This window comes from Aquila chrysaetos, chromosome 9 (assembly GCF_900496995.4).
Source record: "Aquila chrysaetos chrysaetos chromosome 9, bAquChr1.4, whole genome shotgun sequence".
NCBI classification, from domain to species: domain Eukaryota; kingdom Metazoa; phylum Chordata; class Aves; order Accipitriformes; family Accipitridae; genus Aquila; species Aquila chrysaetos.
In genome coordinates, this window is record NC_044012.1 from 20,876,555 (window position 1) to 20,894,111 (window position 17,557).

General features: G+C 46.0%; 1 protein-coding gene across 1 annotated transcript in view; it reads left to right on the forward strand.

The window, feature by feature from the left end:
- NECAB2 (N-terminal EF-hand calcium binding protein 2) overlaps positions 1 to 17,557 on the forward strand; it is an 86,983-nt gene that overhangs the window by 51,488 nt on the left and 17,938 nt on the right. The window contains exons 4-5 of the mRNA XM_030026637.2: positions 10,975 to 11,000; positions 14,505 to 14,602. Of these exons, the coding sequence (XP_029882497.1) occupies positions 10,975 to 11,000; positions 14,505 to 14,602 (124 nt within the window). The remainder of the gene's footprint in view (positions 1 to 10,974; positions 11,001 to 14,504; positions 14,603 to 17,557) is intronic.

Consider the following 17,557-nt stretch of genomic DNA (forward strand, 5'->3'; position numbering starts at 1 on the left):
CAGGAGAGCTATGTCGTGATTTCATAAATAAGCATCATAGGTCAAAACCATTATTTTCCTTCCTTTTTCTTTATATTTTTCTGCAGACAGGGGACCCCTATTACACAAAACCAAAATAGTTACAGTAACTATCCCAGTAATAGAGTTGACATTACAGAGCGGTCCAAATGCATCACAAACAGCTGGTATTTAAAAGTCTGTCTTGAGGCTGATCAATTTGAACAAGCCTGACAGCAAAATTGATGCCTTGTTAACTCAGATGCAACTGCTGTACTTACTGTTCATGAAATGCATGTACGTGATGAAGAGCTCGGTTTAAAGCGGGCTGTGTGTAGGATGCAGGCTGAAGATACAGGCTCTGCATGGGACCAGGATGCCAAAATTAAATAATCAATTATCTCAATGTAACGTGATGTAAATATCACAAAAAATCATACTGTGTTTCCAAAGCAGAGCTGGTGGAACTACCCTGAGAGCAAAGGGGGGGTTGCCTGTGCTGTCTCTGTGCAGGCCATGGTGTGTACAGCCCGTCCTTCTGAGGCTTTTAGTCCCAGTTTTGCCTGGCACTGTCTGGGGATAAATTAAACGAGAGCTGATATAACCCAGTGTATATACACACTGGGCCCAAGTGTGTATGTAATAATAGACAGCTTAATAAATTTGGAAGTGGCATCCCTCCTAGCAGCTAAGTTACTTGTAGACTGTAATTAAACCTGCCTTCTCTTTTCTTTGATGTACTTGTGGGCAGAGTGATATTTTTAAGATCAGGTCATCCATCCCCCCTCCAAAAAGTTGAGGGTTTAGATGCAATTTATTCAGGATTTGGCACACACAGACTTGAAAATGTTTAGTACTGTATTAAACGTCTGTTTAATTTAAGGCAATGACTGTGCTTAGAAACCAACTGTTGGATTAATCTTAGTAGATCAGTGTGCTGCACTGATGTATTTTTCAGGATATCAATTGCACTGTAAACAGGCATTTTATTGTGTTGTCATCTTGTTCACAGCTTTTGTGAGCTTTTCAAGAGATTTTCTTTTGCAAGTGCATGTCCACCTCTGACAAAGCAGAGAGAGAAGACATTGATTATTTTTAACAGACTGTGAAATAGTCTTACAAGGTACAAAGAGAGACACAAGAGGAACATGCCTTAATCACCCCAAATTTTCTTCCACGGGCAGAAACAACCCCACCAATTTTTGCTGTTAACATGCAGATCTTGGGTGGCCCAGTCGGATACGGAGGAGGAAAAAACCAATCCCCTTGCCCCCAGCTGAGTTGCAGAAGGCTGTGGTGTCCCCAACCCCACGACAAGGTGCCGTGCTTTACGGATGGCAGGCAGGGAGAGCAGTGGTGGGACATCTCTGCCTTGGGCTTCTCCTGCACTCCACGGAGTTTGGGGATTTGGATTAATGATGAGTACTTTGTGGAAAATTGCACCTTTATGCTGCCTTTTTGATTTATAGAAGCGATGGGGCAGGAAGGGCAGAGCCTCACCAATGCTGAGCCCAGCTCATCAGCGGTACCCGGACCCCGGCTCCAGAGCTGTGTGACAAAGCACCAGCTGACAGCCTGAAATGCCATATTGCAGTTGCTGATGAACGAACAAACAAATGTCTGGTAGTCTGCAGGTGCCACTTTATTGCCCCTGCCTTTTTCCAAAGTAACATTTATTTCTCTTTTAACTAGCGAGAGTTTAGAGCATGTTTTCCAACAGCATCCAGACCATTAGTTTCGTTTTTATCCATATTCAGCCACTCTTCTTGGTGCCCTTAATGGTTAGAGCTGGGTGTTTTGTTCTGTCAAATACCTCGCTGCATAGAAAATGTTATTTTGGTTGTCTTGAAACTACTGATGAAAGCATCTGGTCTGCATCAGGGATGGTTTACAGCTCAGGACTTTCTGAGGATGTGGGAGATGCAACTGGGCTCTTCACTGTGCTATTTCTGACCCGTACCTGCAGCTGTAGGTAGGAAATCAGGTTGCATGGAGGCTTGCACAGGGCAGGCTGACATTAGGTAGGACCCGGAGCTTCATAAATGTCTGTGACTGCAGAATAAATCAGTATGCCAAGGGAGTGAGGACCTGAACCAGCCTTGAAATATAGCAGCAGGTGGGAGTCTTTAAAAATGAGAAACCGAGCAAATAACATGTCATGTTGTAATGGTCTCTACCTTTATGGTAGATATTGATTCCCTGAAAGGAAATGGAAACTCTGAGAGTTGTGCTGCAGAAAGAGTATGTTACAAACGAGGGGTGTTTAATCCTCCCCACCCTGACAAAGTGCCCATGCCGGTTTTATCAGCTGCACAAGCAAAAGCAGGAATATTGCTGCTAGCAGGCGTTATTGCCAAACCAAGCCCCAGTGTGCGTATATGGGCCTTGTGCTCCTTGTACCTTGCACCCTGCGCACAGCCCTCGCCCGTGGCTGTGGGGAGGGGAACGGCGTACGTGGGCCATAGGGGCCGACGCGGTCACTCACGGGACCCTCTGTGAAAGTGTCAGCTATCACTGCAGAAAAGTTTTCCCTTTTCTATACCCAGGAAAATCCACACCAAAAGCCTTTCCTCGAGGACCGTGATGAGTGTGAAATCGTGGCCGGGGTAAGGGGCTCTGCTGGGAGAGGTGGGGATGGATCCCATAGGAGAAAACCAGCAGCTGTGACGGGGTCAGCGGGGACAGAGGTCTCTTCGGCTGCTGCATCTGTACCTTGGCTTCGATAGTTTTGGACTTCAGAGATTCTCTTTAGCAAGTTTAATAGCCTCTTTGCATTGTTTTTATGTGGTTTACTACTGCTACAAGAAAAATGCAATTTTACTGCGGGTCATTGGCTAGACGAGAGACATCTTTCCGTCACACCCCCAATTACGGCTCATGTCGAGTGCTATGGCAACCGCCTTTCTGCACCACGCTGCCAGGTAGGACATCTGCACTTGGGTATCGCAGGCTTTTTTGGACCTGTTGCTCCTCAAAGTGTGCTGCCCCCCTGTGGGATTCAGCATCATGAGGAATCAATTAGGAATTAGTATTCAGTGCTAACCATCCTTTTATTTTTCCCTTTTCCTTTGCAAGCAGAGCTGGAATAGCCTTCGTAACACAGGCACCTTACTGCAGAGGTATGAAAGCTGCTCCAAGCTGAACTCGGCATCTTCTGGCATGGTGGAGAGGATGCCAGTAAGCAGGCCTGCTTGTAAACCCTACACCCTGGGCTGCGCGGTGGCCGTAAGGCAACGTGGCACTTGCTGAGGGTGTGACTGTCCCCTGGAGAGCCACCAGCCACGCTCACGGGTCTGCCCAGGGGCTTCCACATTCAGGAGGAGGAGAAGGGAGTGAAGTTCTTCTGCTGGTCTTCCCCATCGTGCTAGAAGGTCACCTAAAGGAGCATCTTCAGTGATGCTGAAACCACAGATGTGGGTATCTGAGATGCTTTTTGTCTGGTTTGGGCAGCGAGAGCCCTACCTGCCAGTGCTCAGCAGGGAACCGGGACCTCGTGGTTTCTCTCTGTGTTTCTGCAGGCAGAGCAGGTCCATCCCGACCTCCCAGTGTGACGCCGCAGCAACTTCACAGGGACTTCTTGTGTAGGGAGGGAACAGCCTTGAAGCAGGATGAGTCAAAGAGTGTGTTTTAACCTGAGCCTGCCAGATTTACCGTGCTTGTTTATATTGAAGGTCAGTTCAGTTTACCTTGAAAAAAATCAGAGTTTTCCAGATTACTGGCTTGTAACGAGGAGTCTGCTGCCCCAGTGCTCTGGAGCAAAGCGCACAGTGCAGAGCACATAGCTTTGGGCGCTAGCATTTCCAATGAACGTAGGCTTATGCTTTGAAAACTGGATCTGGGCAATGTCTGTATTAATGAGAATGCAGATGGCTTGTCAAGGTGAGGAGCCACAGAGAAAGCCATATGAAAATATTAATATTAAAATGTTAAAATATTACTATTCAGTGGGTCTGAATACAGATTTGCTGTGCAGCCCTGCTGCTGCTCACCTTCTGTCTTGCTGAGTGGCATTAGCCACGGTGGCCATGTGGTGTGGAAAAGAAGCAAAATTGCCCCTATCGTGGTCATCATCTGCCTAAATCCAGAGGAAGGCTGTGTAAGGAGCAGGAAGGAGCTGCACCCTGGGTTTAGGTGGGCAAAACATCCTTGGGGTCACTAGACTTCAGCCTTCAAACTGGTGAACAAAAATCCTGCCAATAGCAAGGGCAAGTAGGAGGAAAGGGATTGTGTCCCAGAGTACCTAGAATCTGTTCTAATCCCAAATAACGCACCATAGGTGATGAGGATCTTCGTAATACAAAGTCTATATGTGAAAACTTCATACAAAATCCACCTTTTGCTTTTTTTTTCTGGGCACTTCTTTGTCCCTGTCTTTTCTTCTCTGTGGTACCAGTGCTTCAGAGAAAGACATGATTCACTGCTGGGCTTTCAGACCCCCTTACTGTGCTCCCCAGGTGCTCGATGATGGAGCACGTGCCAGGGGAAGAATAAAGTTGTTAGTTTTGCTTTGGAGAAGGCAGCATTTCTCTCCGTTTCAGGAGCCCCCATCGGAGCTGTTCCCTGTAGGTGTTTCAATCTAAATCATTGTCTCCAGTGCTGGCAGTGTCCCAGTCACGTGGTGATCCGCATGGACTCTGCAAAACTGCCCCTGTTTCATATAACATGGAGTTGGGGAGAAAATTCTGTCTGGAGTGAATCGTGAGCCCTCTGTCAGCTCGAGCAAATGGGCTCTCCTCCATCCACTCTGGGCATTTAAATAGGTGGTACTCCCTGCCCGACAGGAAAAAGCAGAGCTGAATGAAAAATACATGCTGGGTTATTTAAGACTCACTGCTCACTCTGTTTACTGATTGTACTGAATCGTGTGCAGGGCAAGTGTGCCTATGTCAGTACACACATCTGAATTATTCCTGGTGAAGCGCACCGCAAAATACATTTTAAATTTATTTTGTGCAGGAAGCAGGGACATTTGACAGGAGATTAAGACCATCCTTTAAAGTAGGAGCCAGGTGGGCACCAGAGCCCTGGCTGCCAGCTTGCCACAGCTAAGGAAATTAAGGCCCAAACTGACATATGTTATGAATACTTGTCTGCCTATGTCATTCAAACCTGCAGCTGGCTAGATGCACTTCTCGTTGTGGACAGCCTTGGCATATGGTTTATGCTGTTTCTTTGCATGTGGCACCTCAGATTTTCAAAGTCCTTTTTTTATGTCATACCATAAGAGTAGTGGGTTTTTTTAAAGCAAGTGGATAGGTCTTGGGAAGGATTTAGCAGGGTTCTCCAGAAGAGTACGATGATAGGCTTGGAAAGTTGCTTAGTTCCTTAGAATTAAAGTTATTCAGCTCCTGGCTGGCATCCAGTATTTGGTATTTCTCTTGCTCTGCCTGGAATAATTTCTCTCGCTCTGGGGTTTGTGTAAAAATGTTTCAGTTATTAGTGACCATCTATAACCCCTTAGTAGGCATCTGGATGTACATTTTCCACTTCTGAGGTGTTGAGATAACACAGCACTGTTGCTGCTGGGACTAGAAGGCATATCATCAGATGTAATAATACTTTCCAGCTGCACATGTTGTTTTTTAGTCTTTCCTAAATGAAAATGAGTTTTGCAGGTGGCTAACGCTGGAGGATAATTTGTTTCCATGCTCATTTGAAGCCTTGTAGCAAACCCAAAGCTATGAATAGAAGATGGAAATAAAAGTAGAATGTGATTTCAGAAAAACCTCCATTTTCTGTGCTGGTGAAGCAACTAAGCCGTGTGGCTGCTGATGCAAACCTTTCATCTGCTGAAGTGAAAGGGTTATTATGTGGCATTTGAGCAGCACATCCAGGCAGCTATTTGCATGAGAAATAGAGAAATATGCTATGAAGATGAGACTTTGATGTATTTGCAACTTCTGAATTCCCATTATGTTTCTGATTGTGCCACCCGTTGGGAGAGCCTGGGACACCTTTCCCTTGGCTGAGCTGGAACCCAAGAAGGGAATTTCACTCTCCGCTCCTCCGCGTTATCTTTTCCATTCTGAGATAACTTTTCTGCTTCTCTCTATAATTGAAGAGAAGCCTGGAGAAACGCGTTAACGGCAGCGAGTCAGAGGCCGTCAGCTTTGCCTTAGGAAGATGGGGAGATGCTGGGAAAGAGAGTGAGAGATGCTGGATGGTAGATTCATGGCTTTTTTGATTGGAAGGGACCTCAGCAGGGCTCTAGTCCAGCTCTAGTCCCTAGTAGTGGGACCAGAACCGGACCAGGACTGCCCTGGCTTTTCCCTGCTGAGCCTTGAAGACCTCCTGGGATGCTCTCTGGGTAACCCCTTCCAGTGCTGCGCTGCACTGGCCTTGCTTATTAAGAGCTAAAGCAAATAATCATGGTGGGAAATTTCCAGAAATACTTTTTTCCTGCTGGAAAATGCTGATTTGCTTAAACAAAGTGCTGGGCTGATCTGGATCAATGTAGCTGGAGCTTCTGACCTGAGACCTGGAGGTTACATGGGAGACTGTCACCCACCCAGAGATCTGGCTGCTGGGATGCTCGGCTTGAGCTCGTAATCCCTGGGCTGTTGGAGACCCTGCTGCAATGTGCCCTCTGTCTGGTGTTGCCACCCCACTGTTCCCTGGGAGAAAGTCTCAAAGGTGGCAACATGTTTCAAGAAAGGCAGGTAAAGAAGAAAAGAAAGCTTCGAAGTTATTTGAACTGATGGAAAAGCAGCAGTCAGTACAGGGACAACTCTGATTAAAGCCCATCCACTGGAAAATCTGCAATCAGGGACACAGCAAGGCAAAGAGGTGGTTTTCCAGGGATCCTCGTTAGCTCAGGCGCTCATCAAACCATATTTTAACGTTGGGTGGGGTTTTGGGGGAAGAAATGTATTTCTCTGGAGTATGCAGAAGGCACAGCGATTACTCTGGGCAGCCGCCTCCTCTTGCTGGCCGTACAGCAATGATCACTCTCTGGGCAGATTCACGTAATTAAGCCCAATGAGGAGATGGTCTCACAGCATGGTTGTTGCTCTTTAAACTCCCATATATGAGGGGAGGGAGTATCATGCTTTGAGGACTTTTCTTTTTCTTTGAAATAGTTGGATGTAAACCAGTAGGGAAAACTATTTCCCTATTGCCAATGTTTATCTGGTCAAATTATCCCAGTGTATTTAAATGGTGGTGGGTGGTGAGCAACAAACAGTCCTTTTTGAGGACTGTGGGGAGGGGAACGGCGTACGAATGAGCTTATGGCTTGGACTCGTGATTTTTCAGAAGATGTTCTAGGTTGAAAGCTGAGCGCTTGTGTTTGGCTCCTATTTCTGTTGGAGAAATGAGGTCCCAAGTGGCAAATGGAAGATCTCCAAGGTATATCTTTGCCTTGGAAAGTAATCTCAAAGGGTACACATCCCCAGCGAGGTTAGGGATGCAAGGTTGTGCTGCTCCACGTTGCAGCTTCATTGGTTGGAAAACAGAGAAAAAGGCCTGAAACCAAAAAGACTTGGATTTTCTTGATTTTTTTTTTTTTCTAGTTTGAAAGAAAGACTTGTTTCAGAAAGAGATCAGATAGATGTGGCCTCCACTATGCAGAAAAAACTCTATAACACAAGAGTCTAATGATTTCTTCATTTGAAGTTTCACTTGAACATTTTTATATTCTGCTTAGTTAGTTGGGTTATAGCTTCAATAAGTTCTTTAATTAGTCATACTATTAATGTAAGAATGCTTAAAATCAAAAGCTAATTCACAGACAAGTGTTCCAGTAGCAGAAAGATTTTTTTTTTTTTTTTTTTTTTTTTTCCTGAAAAAATGAGAACAACTTGCTGAGATTTTTCTTTTTAGTTTATTGTAGCTTACGGGAATGTTGAATATTTGGCAGCTGAAAAAAAAATTGGTAACTAATGCTCATCAAAATGTTTTCATTTCAAAGGGCTTTGTGATATGTGACCGCTCCAAAAATCTCCACTGAATGGCAGTGCTGGGATGAAGGGTTAGGGATGGCGAGGGTATTTGTGGATAACCACCACCTCCTGTTTCACAAGGCTTGAAACCCAGATGCTGAATATTTGCATCATAAAAAATTCCTACTGGCATAACCCATGGGATGGTTAGTTACTAAAGCATCAAACTACAGAGCAGCTTGTAAATTGTTTCGTATTTGGGTAATGCACATCCCTTGCTTTGCGTGTTCAGCTGTGCAGCACCCATGTCAGGCAATAAAACCCCTGTAACACCAATGGGGATGTGGCTGTGTGTCAGGGATGCTCCCGACGGGCACACTGCTGTGGGATGGAAACATCCTAGGAAATGCTGTGAGTTGTGCTCAAGTACACATTGATTTCTCCATACAAATTTTCATCTGAACATTATCATACTTTTTATTAAGTCAGCTTATGACTTCAGTAATTTCTTTAATTAGGCTTATTCTTAATGCAAGATGGCTTAAAATTAAAAACAACTTCTCAACCAAGTTAACATTCAAGCACAATTAAGTTAAATAATATGATGGCAGGATGTGAGGAAGTAGAAGACCATTTTTGGCAGCAGCAGATCAATAGTTACAATGCAAAACCATGTGGAATACAATAATAGATTTTTTTTTCTTCTTAGTAACATGCCCTAGCTGCAAACCCATACCCACTTCAGTAGGTGTTTATAAACACTAACTGGCTTCTGAAAAATGTTATTTAAGCACTTTGTGGGTGTTGCTGATGTAAAAACTACTCCTGTGCGTGTGTCTGCGAGTATTGGTTGACTTCCCAGGCTCCATGCTGGCGAGAGCTTTGATGAAAGGCTGACTGCGGTCCTCGGACAGGCATGGGCCCATGCCAGTGTTGGAAATGCATCTTCTGGGTTTCCTCCCCCACCTGAATTTTCTCTGCCTGTGAATTGCTGAGGCTCCATGTTAGCAATCGCATGCTGCCAAAGCTCTGTGGACTGTTCGGTCAGGAGCTGGCTCTTTTGGGGAGTGTTTCAGATCTGCATATGCAGTGGATTTGGGCATGAGAACATCAAGTCAGGGAAATTGAGCTTGCAGCATCCCCAGGGAGTTTTATAGGATTCAGTGAAGTAATTCCAGGGTTTGAGAAAGATGATAAAACTCCGAGAGAATTAAGATAAAGTAGTGTGAAAGATCGTTTTGCAGAGAGATGCCTGTGCTGCCTGTACCTCTGGGTGAAGCTCGTGCCAGCGTGTTTGCTGCCAGCAGCTGTCACGCCATATATCCTGCCCCACGAAGGTGGCTGAGATAAGAAATTACTTTTTATATACCATGACAGACATCAGTTACCCAAAAGGGTGCATGATTCAGTAACGTGTGCTTTTACAGCGTGAGACAGGTCAAGTGGCACCTTTCTGGCAGCCGACATCTCGCAGCATCAAGTTGTTTGTGTTCATCTCCAGCGCCCGGCGGGTCCCACAGCTCAGAATTGGTGGTGAATGGATTCCCCAGTACCATCTCCTGGGGCTCTGCTTTTGGGGAGAACCTGGGCATGGGTGGCACTGTGAATTTGGGGAATTTCCTCCCCAGATATCACCAGTGCACACGTGTTTCTGCTTAGCTGTTGTGCACCGGGCTAACGTGCCTAGGGGATGAAATGCATCTAGTGAGAGGTCAGCAGGGTCCCTGAGCTGCAGGAACTTGCATCTTCCCAGGCAGAGCCTGAATAGAAAGAAAAAATCTTCTACATTAGTCTCTCTGCTAAAGCAGAAGTGTTCTTGAGAGTGCTATTTGAGTGGGAAATGCAGCCTGTGACCTGTCCTGCTGCCACGCACAGCCCACTGAGGCTGCTCTGCTCACATGGGGTCTGAGCCTGCTGCAGAAGATGGCAAAAGATTTCAGCCGAGATGAGATTTTCCTGGGTACTTCGGCTTGCTGCAAAGGCAGCGTGCTTTGTGTCATGAATCCTCGATGATAGGGTTCAAGCGTGGCCTTGGAAGTGAAGACAGCAATCCCAAATTAATGCTTTCCCACCATGCGTCATCCCTTCAGAAGGATATTTCATCCCAAGAGAGGGCCAGCAGCAAGTGAAAGCTTCAGGTCAGGGAGGGAGGGAAGAGCCCAGGTCCTGTGGGCTGGGAACAGACCTGTCGGTCAGGTCACGGGCAAGCGATCGGGAGGATTTCGGGGTCTGGGGCAGGGCTGTGGGAGGATGCCACTAATGAAAGCGGTGTTGAAAACATCTCTTTCCCTAATCCACTTACGTTGACAGGTCAGACAGAGCAGTGATGAGTTTTGTTAAAGAAATAGCTTTCTAAGAGATAAATGGATTGATAAAATATAATTCTATTAAGAGATCATTCCAGTGCTTGAACAGCACTAAGAATTGTGGGGGAATCTGAGGCACAAAGAGATTAGCAGCAATCTTTATTTCCCAAGCAGGTTGTCTGTTGAGATGTTGTTACGTAAACTAAATGTTCATGTCTTAAGAAGTAAGTGTGCAATTTTGTCCAGAGGGAGTCCCAGGCAGGAACTGTGCACAGCCCCGTGGATGCTTCGTGGGGGCAGAATCAGGAGAACTGATCCATCTAGTAAAGTAAATTTTGCAAATTTTTATTCCAAGCAAATGGGAACAGATTCCTGTGCCACAGTGGGTGCCTCACCGGGGTAGATATTTGGGAGGAAGGCAGAGGAGTTGTTGTGCTGAGTGGGTACAGAGTTTCCCACAGGCACAGGTCCACCCCCAGGGGGGATGCACAGATCCCCTTTTCCCCCTCAGGGAATATCCAAAATAATGTGTGAACCCATCCCAACTGCACCAATGCTGAATATGTGGAGGTGTGTGGATGTCCTGAGTGGCACCAGCCATTGCCTTCTCCTTAGGCTGTCCCCACCCATGGCTGGGGGATGCTGAGGGGGCAGGTGATGTTGCAGGTGGGTATCTGGGGTTAAGCCTGCAGAAATCCTAACCGTAGCCTTCGTCTGTCCTTTACATTAATATCGTCTTTCTCTCTCCTTTTTTCCTGCTTCCTTCTCTGCCTCGTCCTCCCCTCTTCCAGCAACGTGGACACCAAGGAGCTGTGCGGTGAGTGCGGTCCCTCTCTTGGGGTGAAAGCAATCATTACATGCACGTGTGCTTTTGAAGGATGCATGAAACCTGTTACAAAGCTGGTGGTGCCATGGTGGCTGCGGAGCTGGGGGGGGTGTCTCAGCACTTCTGCTACTTCGCCACTTGTTCCACAGAAAAATTGGTAAAACTTTTTTCATTTTCTTGCAACACAAATGGGGTCAGAGCTGACCGGAGCACCTCGCTCCCGTTCAATAAGGAGCTGGAGTTTAATTTCTGGCAATGTCATGGCTTCCGGCTCTGCTCTGATGTTCAATAAACCAGTACCCCTCTGCAATACCCATAACATGTTTCTCCTTAGGCAAACCTTCGTGTTTCCCAGCAGGCTGCCTAAGGAGTACACCACCTCTGCTGCACCTCCCACAGCTTGCAGAAATTAAAGGCCGAAATGAAAATCTCTGATAATGTTTTGTTCCACACCTTGACCAGAAAGGGAATATTTCCTGCCAGGATTTCTGAAGGGCTTTGCCTCAATGGGAGGTGACTCATGCACGGGGCTCCTGCTGCTCACTCGGGTGTATTTTTCCATGGACACTTGGTATTAGGAAACGTTTCCTGCACCCCAGCTTTTTGGGAGGAGACAGGGAGACAGAGGCGTGTGGCCTTGCAGAGGGCTCATCCGTCTCTTCTCCTCCCCTCCCGTGCCAGCATGCAGAAGAACATACAAAGCCACTTCAGCAGGTCTTCGCCATGTACCTTCATCACTTTGCCACTAATGACAGCCTTCAGAGGCCTGGCTGAGAGCGGGTTGCGCAGCCAGAAAGGCGCTTGCCGGGGCGCCTGTGCGAGCACCAGGCGGTTACTCGTCATTCCCGATACTTTTAAGACCTCTCTGTCCATCACAGCCTGCCGGTCTGCCTGCACCAGGATATTGTCTAGGGTTTCTCTCCGCCTGATGTACTTAACCCCTGCCAACACCCTGCCTCTCTAACCGCAGGATTTTGACCATTCAAGCCTGCAGCAAACTTTCAGCTGGTTATCCCCACTTGTTTTTTGGTATGCAAGAAACTAAGCCTTCCATAAAATCCTTTTGGTTTGCCGACGATACGATGGGCTTGTTCCCATCACTCTTTTCTGATTGCATTAGGTCTTCTTGCCAGCTGCCCCAAGAAACCAAAACCCCACAGCTTGTATCATCAACCTTGCCAGCAAATACAGGGGTAGTAATGTCCTTGCTTGACCCCACCCTGCTTTCTCCATCAGTCTGATAAAATCAGAAAATCACATAGCTGTCACCCAGCGTGATCCCACCTTGCTGCCTCTCCCGGGGATGAAGCTGCCAGGAGAGGAGGGACATAAACCCACCACCTCCTTCGGGAAGCCGGAGGAAGGATCAATCAGGGTGAGATCCTGCCTAGATCTGTTATCTGCTGAATACCTGCACTTGCCTGAAATTTCTTATTTGCTTGCTACTCTTCTAAGTATTAGTTTAAACGTAAAACCTCATTTTGGCTAAATGGAACCTGTGGTCTCTGTCTTGACATGGGTTGTGTGTTGTAAGATGTTGAGAGCATCTTAAAAGGGATTTCTTGAGCCCTGCAGCTTATATGAGACATTTGATATGGCTTGATCTGTATCAGGTAGCCTCTCACAAAGTTCCCATTTTTTTCCTGCCAACAAATGCAACAATCACCAACACCTAGACTGACTTAAACATGGTTGGGTAGCTCCCTACCCCCAGAGGAGCTCCCAGTCACAGCTGGGAGCACTTAATACGCCCAGAAAACGTGATTACAGCTACGAAATTGTACCTGCCACCTTTCAGTTTAAATGAAACACAGACATTGCATGTAATAGTACAAGCTGTCCAGCAAACTGAGGTGTACTCTACAAACAGGAGATGCACGTCGACCTGTTGCAGACTACCAGGGTGGTGGGTGATGGCTTTGCTAGGGAGAGTGGCACCCACCTCCTCCCACCCCAGCCCCGGGTTGCAGTGATGCTTATCTCCTGAGCATTGATCTCATTGCTCTCTGCAGACGTGTAGGAGCCATGAGCAAGAACCATGTAGGATAGGAAGAGCTGAACTCAGATGTTCATGTGAGTAAATGAGGCTAAAACAGTAGAACTGAATACTTTGGTTAAGTCAACGCTGTTTTCCTCCCAGGTGCTCCTTGGTCAGTCTTGAGGGCTGTGCTCTGCCCACAGCAGCTCATTTCTCCTGAAATGTATGGGTCCAGCTTTTTCTTTCAGGACTTACAAAAAGTCTTTACCTTGAAGATCTGCTCAGTTTTTCTTTCCCAAGTAAAGTAATAAGAATGGCACAAATAAACACACTGCAGTGAGAGTAAGCTGTTTGGCTTATCGTGGAACAGCAAACAGCTGCTGTCAATCATGCTGTGACATTCTGGTTTCTGCCAAAGTCTTCTTCCCTTTGGATACGTTCTTGGGCTGTAAATAGCTATAGGCACTTCTAATTAAGCCAAGAGAACCTAATTAGTGGGATTGTTTCCTGGAATTTATGTCTTGTTGCATTCTGCAGAGATGTCACCTCGTTGTGAAGCTTCACATCTTAGCACTAAGAAATGGCACTGGTGGCTTTTAAATGACAGCTTTTAGCTGTAGCCTGTGTCAACCACTCAGAAACCAGGTAACGCCGCATCTACGCTGCAAACTCGTTGCACACCTCGCTGCCATGCTTCACTTCTCCCTGTTTCTGTTGTGAACAGCAAATTCCAGGACTCCGTAGCTCATGCACAAAACCACACCATGGCTCATATGTGTCATGGAGCCATCAGCTGTGTGGGGTCACACCGATTTTGGCTGTATTTTGCATCAGTGAAGAGTGGTTGGGATTGCGTCTGGCGGCTGCCGGAGCTGCGGTGCAGCCTGGCATGGATCGCTCCTTCCACAGAAGGGATGAGGGTGGCACGGAAAAGGTGTGGACTCCCTCTCCGTGGAGAACATGTGCTTTTGTGTCCAGCTTGCAGCTCCATTCTCTTCCTTTTGAGGTATTTTTTGCTCTCAGAAGCCTGTGCAAACTGTGATTTTGGGCTGAGGTGCAAATGTGGTGGGAATGTAGGGAAAGATCCAAGGCCAGTCTCAGCTCATATAAATTGGGGTGAACCTGGCAGGTATTTGGATGCTTTGAGTGGTAAAGACTGTCAAGGGAATGGGAAGGGGATTTCTTTCATGACTTCTCTCTCCATGTTGGCAATAGCAGGGAGAGAGCCAAGATATGGTCAAATGAAGAAACGGGCATGGAAATAAAGCACCTGCTAAGTTATTTTCAATGGGAGCTACTGTGCCTTACATCTCTTTTTTACCATGGTCCCAAACTTCATGGGAATTGCACCACTTCTCGTCCCTGCAGGACAAGTTGTAACTTTGGCTCAGGATATAGAACATAAAAATATATCTGGTTTTTTCTTTCCACGAATAAATAGACCTTGCTGTGTCACATAGCCTTCAAGCGTTAAGTTACATCAACAGTTCCCTTCATGTCCCTCTTGGTTTTTCCAGACTATTTTGCTGACCATATGGGAGACTACGAAGACGTCTTGGCCTCACTGGAGACGCTGAACCTCTCTATCCTGAAGGCGATGGACTACACCAAACGGGTGAGTCCTCCTTACTGTACCTTGTGCTCCATGGGCTTGGAGCAAATGGTGCAAATGTTATGTTAACAGAGCATCTAAATCCAAAGGTCTTCATCCTATCCAGCAGTGTTGTTTCCTTGTGCTGTTGCATTTGTGCGGTAAGTGGATCATAGCAGCAGTGGATTTCTTTGTGTTAACAGCAGGTGAATCTTGAAAATCTTGGCCAGATTGTGAACCAAGGTGCCAATGTCATGCACACTAGATGGTGGCATGGAGGTTTTGTGGCAGAGCACTGTACCTTCTCAGCATCCTTCCAAAGTCTGACAGGCAGTCTTGGTTGTGCCATGGCTTACACTCTGCGATCCCTGAAGCAAGAAGATGCTCCAGTTGTCTTCAGACAACAGGGGCCGTGGGTCTCTTGGGTGGGATTTTGAATGCATGAGTTCTTGTTAGTGTCATTGGGAGTGCTTTTGGAAACTTCATATTACAGAGTGCCATTAAATGCAGCTTCCATGTTGGAAGGCATCCTGAATTCCAGAAACACGGTCGCTCGTGTGTGCAGCTGCTGTGTTAGAAACTAGAGGGCTGTGTGTTTGAAGGACTACAGGGGAATCGTGCAAGCACCAAAACCAAGGCATAATGTCCTATTTTATATGCACAGAGTACCCCTAGCTTCTTAAAAAATCCAGAGTGTACCTTAATGATACTGTTAATAATAGACTACAAGGCAGTGACACCGACCAAGAAGCATACTGAGGTTTATTTACAAATACCTAGAAAATCTGAGTTGATGTACCAGATAAACATCCCCGCTGACAGGTGTGCCATTCATTTGGTGTCTTACCGGCAGGAGACCAGTGTTTATAGAGCTCTCGTTCCTTTGAAACCATTTTCCTGTGCTTTCCATATCACTTCTAATAAAGTAACTGGACTGTATCAGTGATATTTATTACCTCAGGATAATCAGTCCTTCTCCCACTTCTACCTTCAACCATATTTGCATAATTCTTTTGTGCCATGTCAAGAGAAAAGCAGTCTTCCTCTTCACGGGTGAGCGGTAATGTGGTGCAGTGAGAACCAAGCTGAGGAGGGAGGTTTTGCTTTTCCCAAGTACCTGTAAGGACTTCCCAGTTCAACTCCAGCCCTCCTCTGAGTAATCCAAATCGAAATCTTCATTCCGTTTATCTTTGAAGCTAAAGGAGAAACTCAAATTACTCCACACAAAAGATGTGGTAATGATAAGAAGTTTTAGGTGTTAGAATGGGAAACAGCAAATTTCTCTCCTCCCTGGTTGCTGTGTGAAGAGCCTGTTTTCCCTGCTTGATCAAAACCCATCCTTTTTAATGTTTGTGAGGAGGGCAGCACGGAAAGTGAAGCCACATATTTCACATGTTGATGTCTTGCCATAATAAACTAAAGCCAAAAGTGTTTGGCCAAGCACTGATCTGTCTGAAGTCTTTGTGAATTTTTTATCAACATTATGAGAGGGTAAAAAAAATCAGGACAAGGGTAATAGTTCATTTTTGCTAATTAAGTTGCTGAGTCTGTTCATGCCTCATTTATATTCATTATTAGCAAATTTTCTGGCAGTGAGATTTGCCAACTCTGTATTCAAAATACATGTTAACATCCTAATAGATATCTCAGTAATTCACTCCAACTCGTGATGCCTTCCTCCATTGCTTTTTGAATGCGAGGTTAATATATATGACTAATTCCTCCCAGTATTTTGCAAGAGGATGATAGCTTATTCCCTGTTTATAAATTAGGGATCTGAGCATGTGGGTATTACTTTGTACAAGAAATCTGCAGCAGAAGCAGGACGGTTATTCATAATTCCAATCTACTGCCTTCATAAGAAGAGCATCTTTCTCCCTCCTTGATTCAGCAATTCATGGCAGGATTCACCTGCCTCAATTGCAATGAGTAAAGGTGATTTACCTAAGCCTGAGCTCATCACCTCCATCATGATCTTGTGGAGGGAACCAGGGAGATCCAGAGTGCTGGAGGCATTTTCTTCCTGTGATGCTGAAGGACCACAACACTCTTCATCTCAGATGCAGACATTTCCCTTCTAGATGGCTAAAGGCAGACAAGGGAGTGCCGCCCCAGCATCCCCTCATCACCCCCATTTTATCAGCCCGTGGGGCATGTCACTTTTGCCACCTGGCAGACTTTTAGCAAGTGAGCAAACAGAGCAAGACTCCTTCACAGAGAGGAGCTGGCAAAGATGTATTTCATGAAAAACATCACTCCCTGCTGTGATTTTGTGAAGAAAGTGGTACAAACCTCATCACTGAATTATTCAAATGCAGGTGCTTTATTCAAGTAAAGAACTGAAGGAAAAAAAAAAAACCAAAACCCCAAACCAGACAATAAACTGTTGTAGGTGGTAGAGAAGCTCGTCTCCAGTGTTCAGATAGAACAGACTTCCAGGCAGCATCAGAAGCTTTTCCCGAGTGCAAACCATTAGTACTTTTTTTTGAGATGTGAGATTTTTTCACTATGTATTTTCCCTAAAAAAACCCAAAAGCATTTATTTACTAGGCTTTCTCGTTTTAGTGTCAGGATTGCCAAAACAGAGTGTCAGAAGTAGGCTTCTTGTGATCCGAACCGATAAAACAATCTGGCTGAGGTCTTCTCACCAGTTTCTAGCTGATGTGTGTTCCCATACCCCACCCCAGCCTGGAGGATGTCACAAGGGTGTTTTATTTCCTCCAGGGCTGGGACCCACACCTACAGGATAAGGCTTCAGCCCTAGGGAGAAGATCCATCCCAGGATTGCAAAAGCTGGTGTGAGTTCCCACTTGTGTGATGGGTCCCCCATAAAGGTCTCCTTCTGCTCCATCTCCTTCGCGTGTGATGTTGGAACCAAGGGCCCTGTGCTGATGTCAGGAAGTTTAGGAGATGCATAAATATATTTTTAGAAACTCTGCATCAGGGAAAAGACTGCCAAAGCAGCAGGTTTTGGTAGAA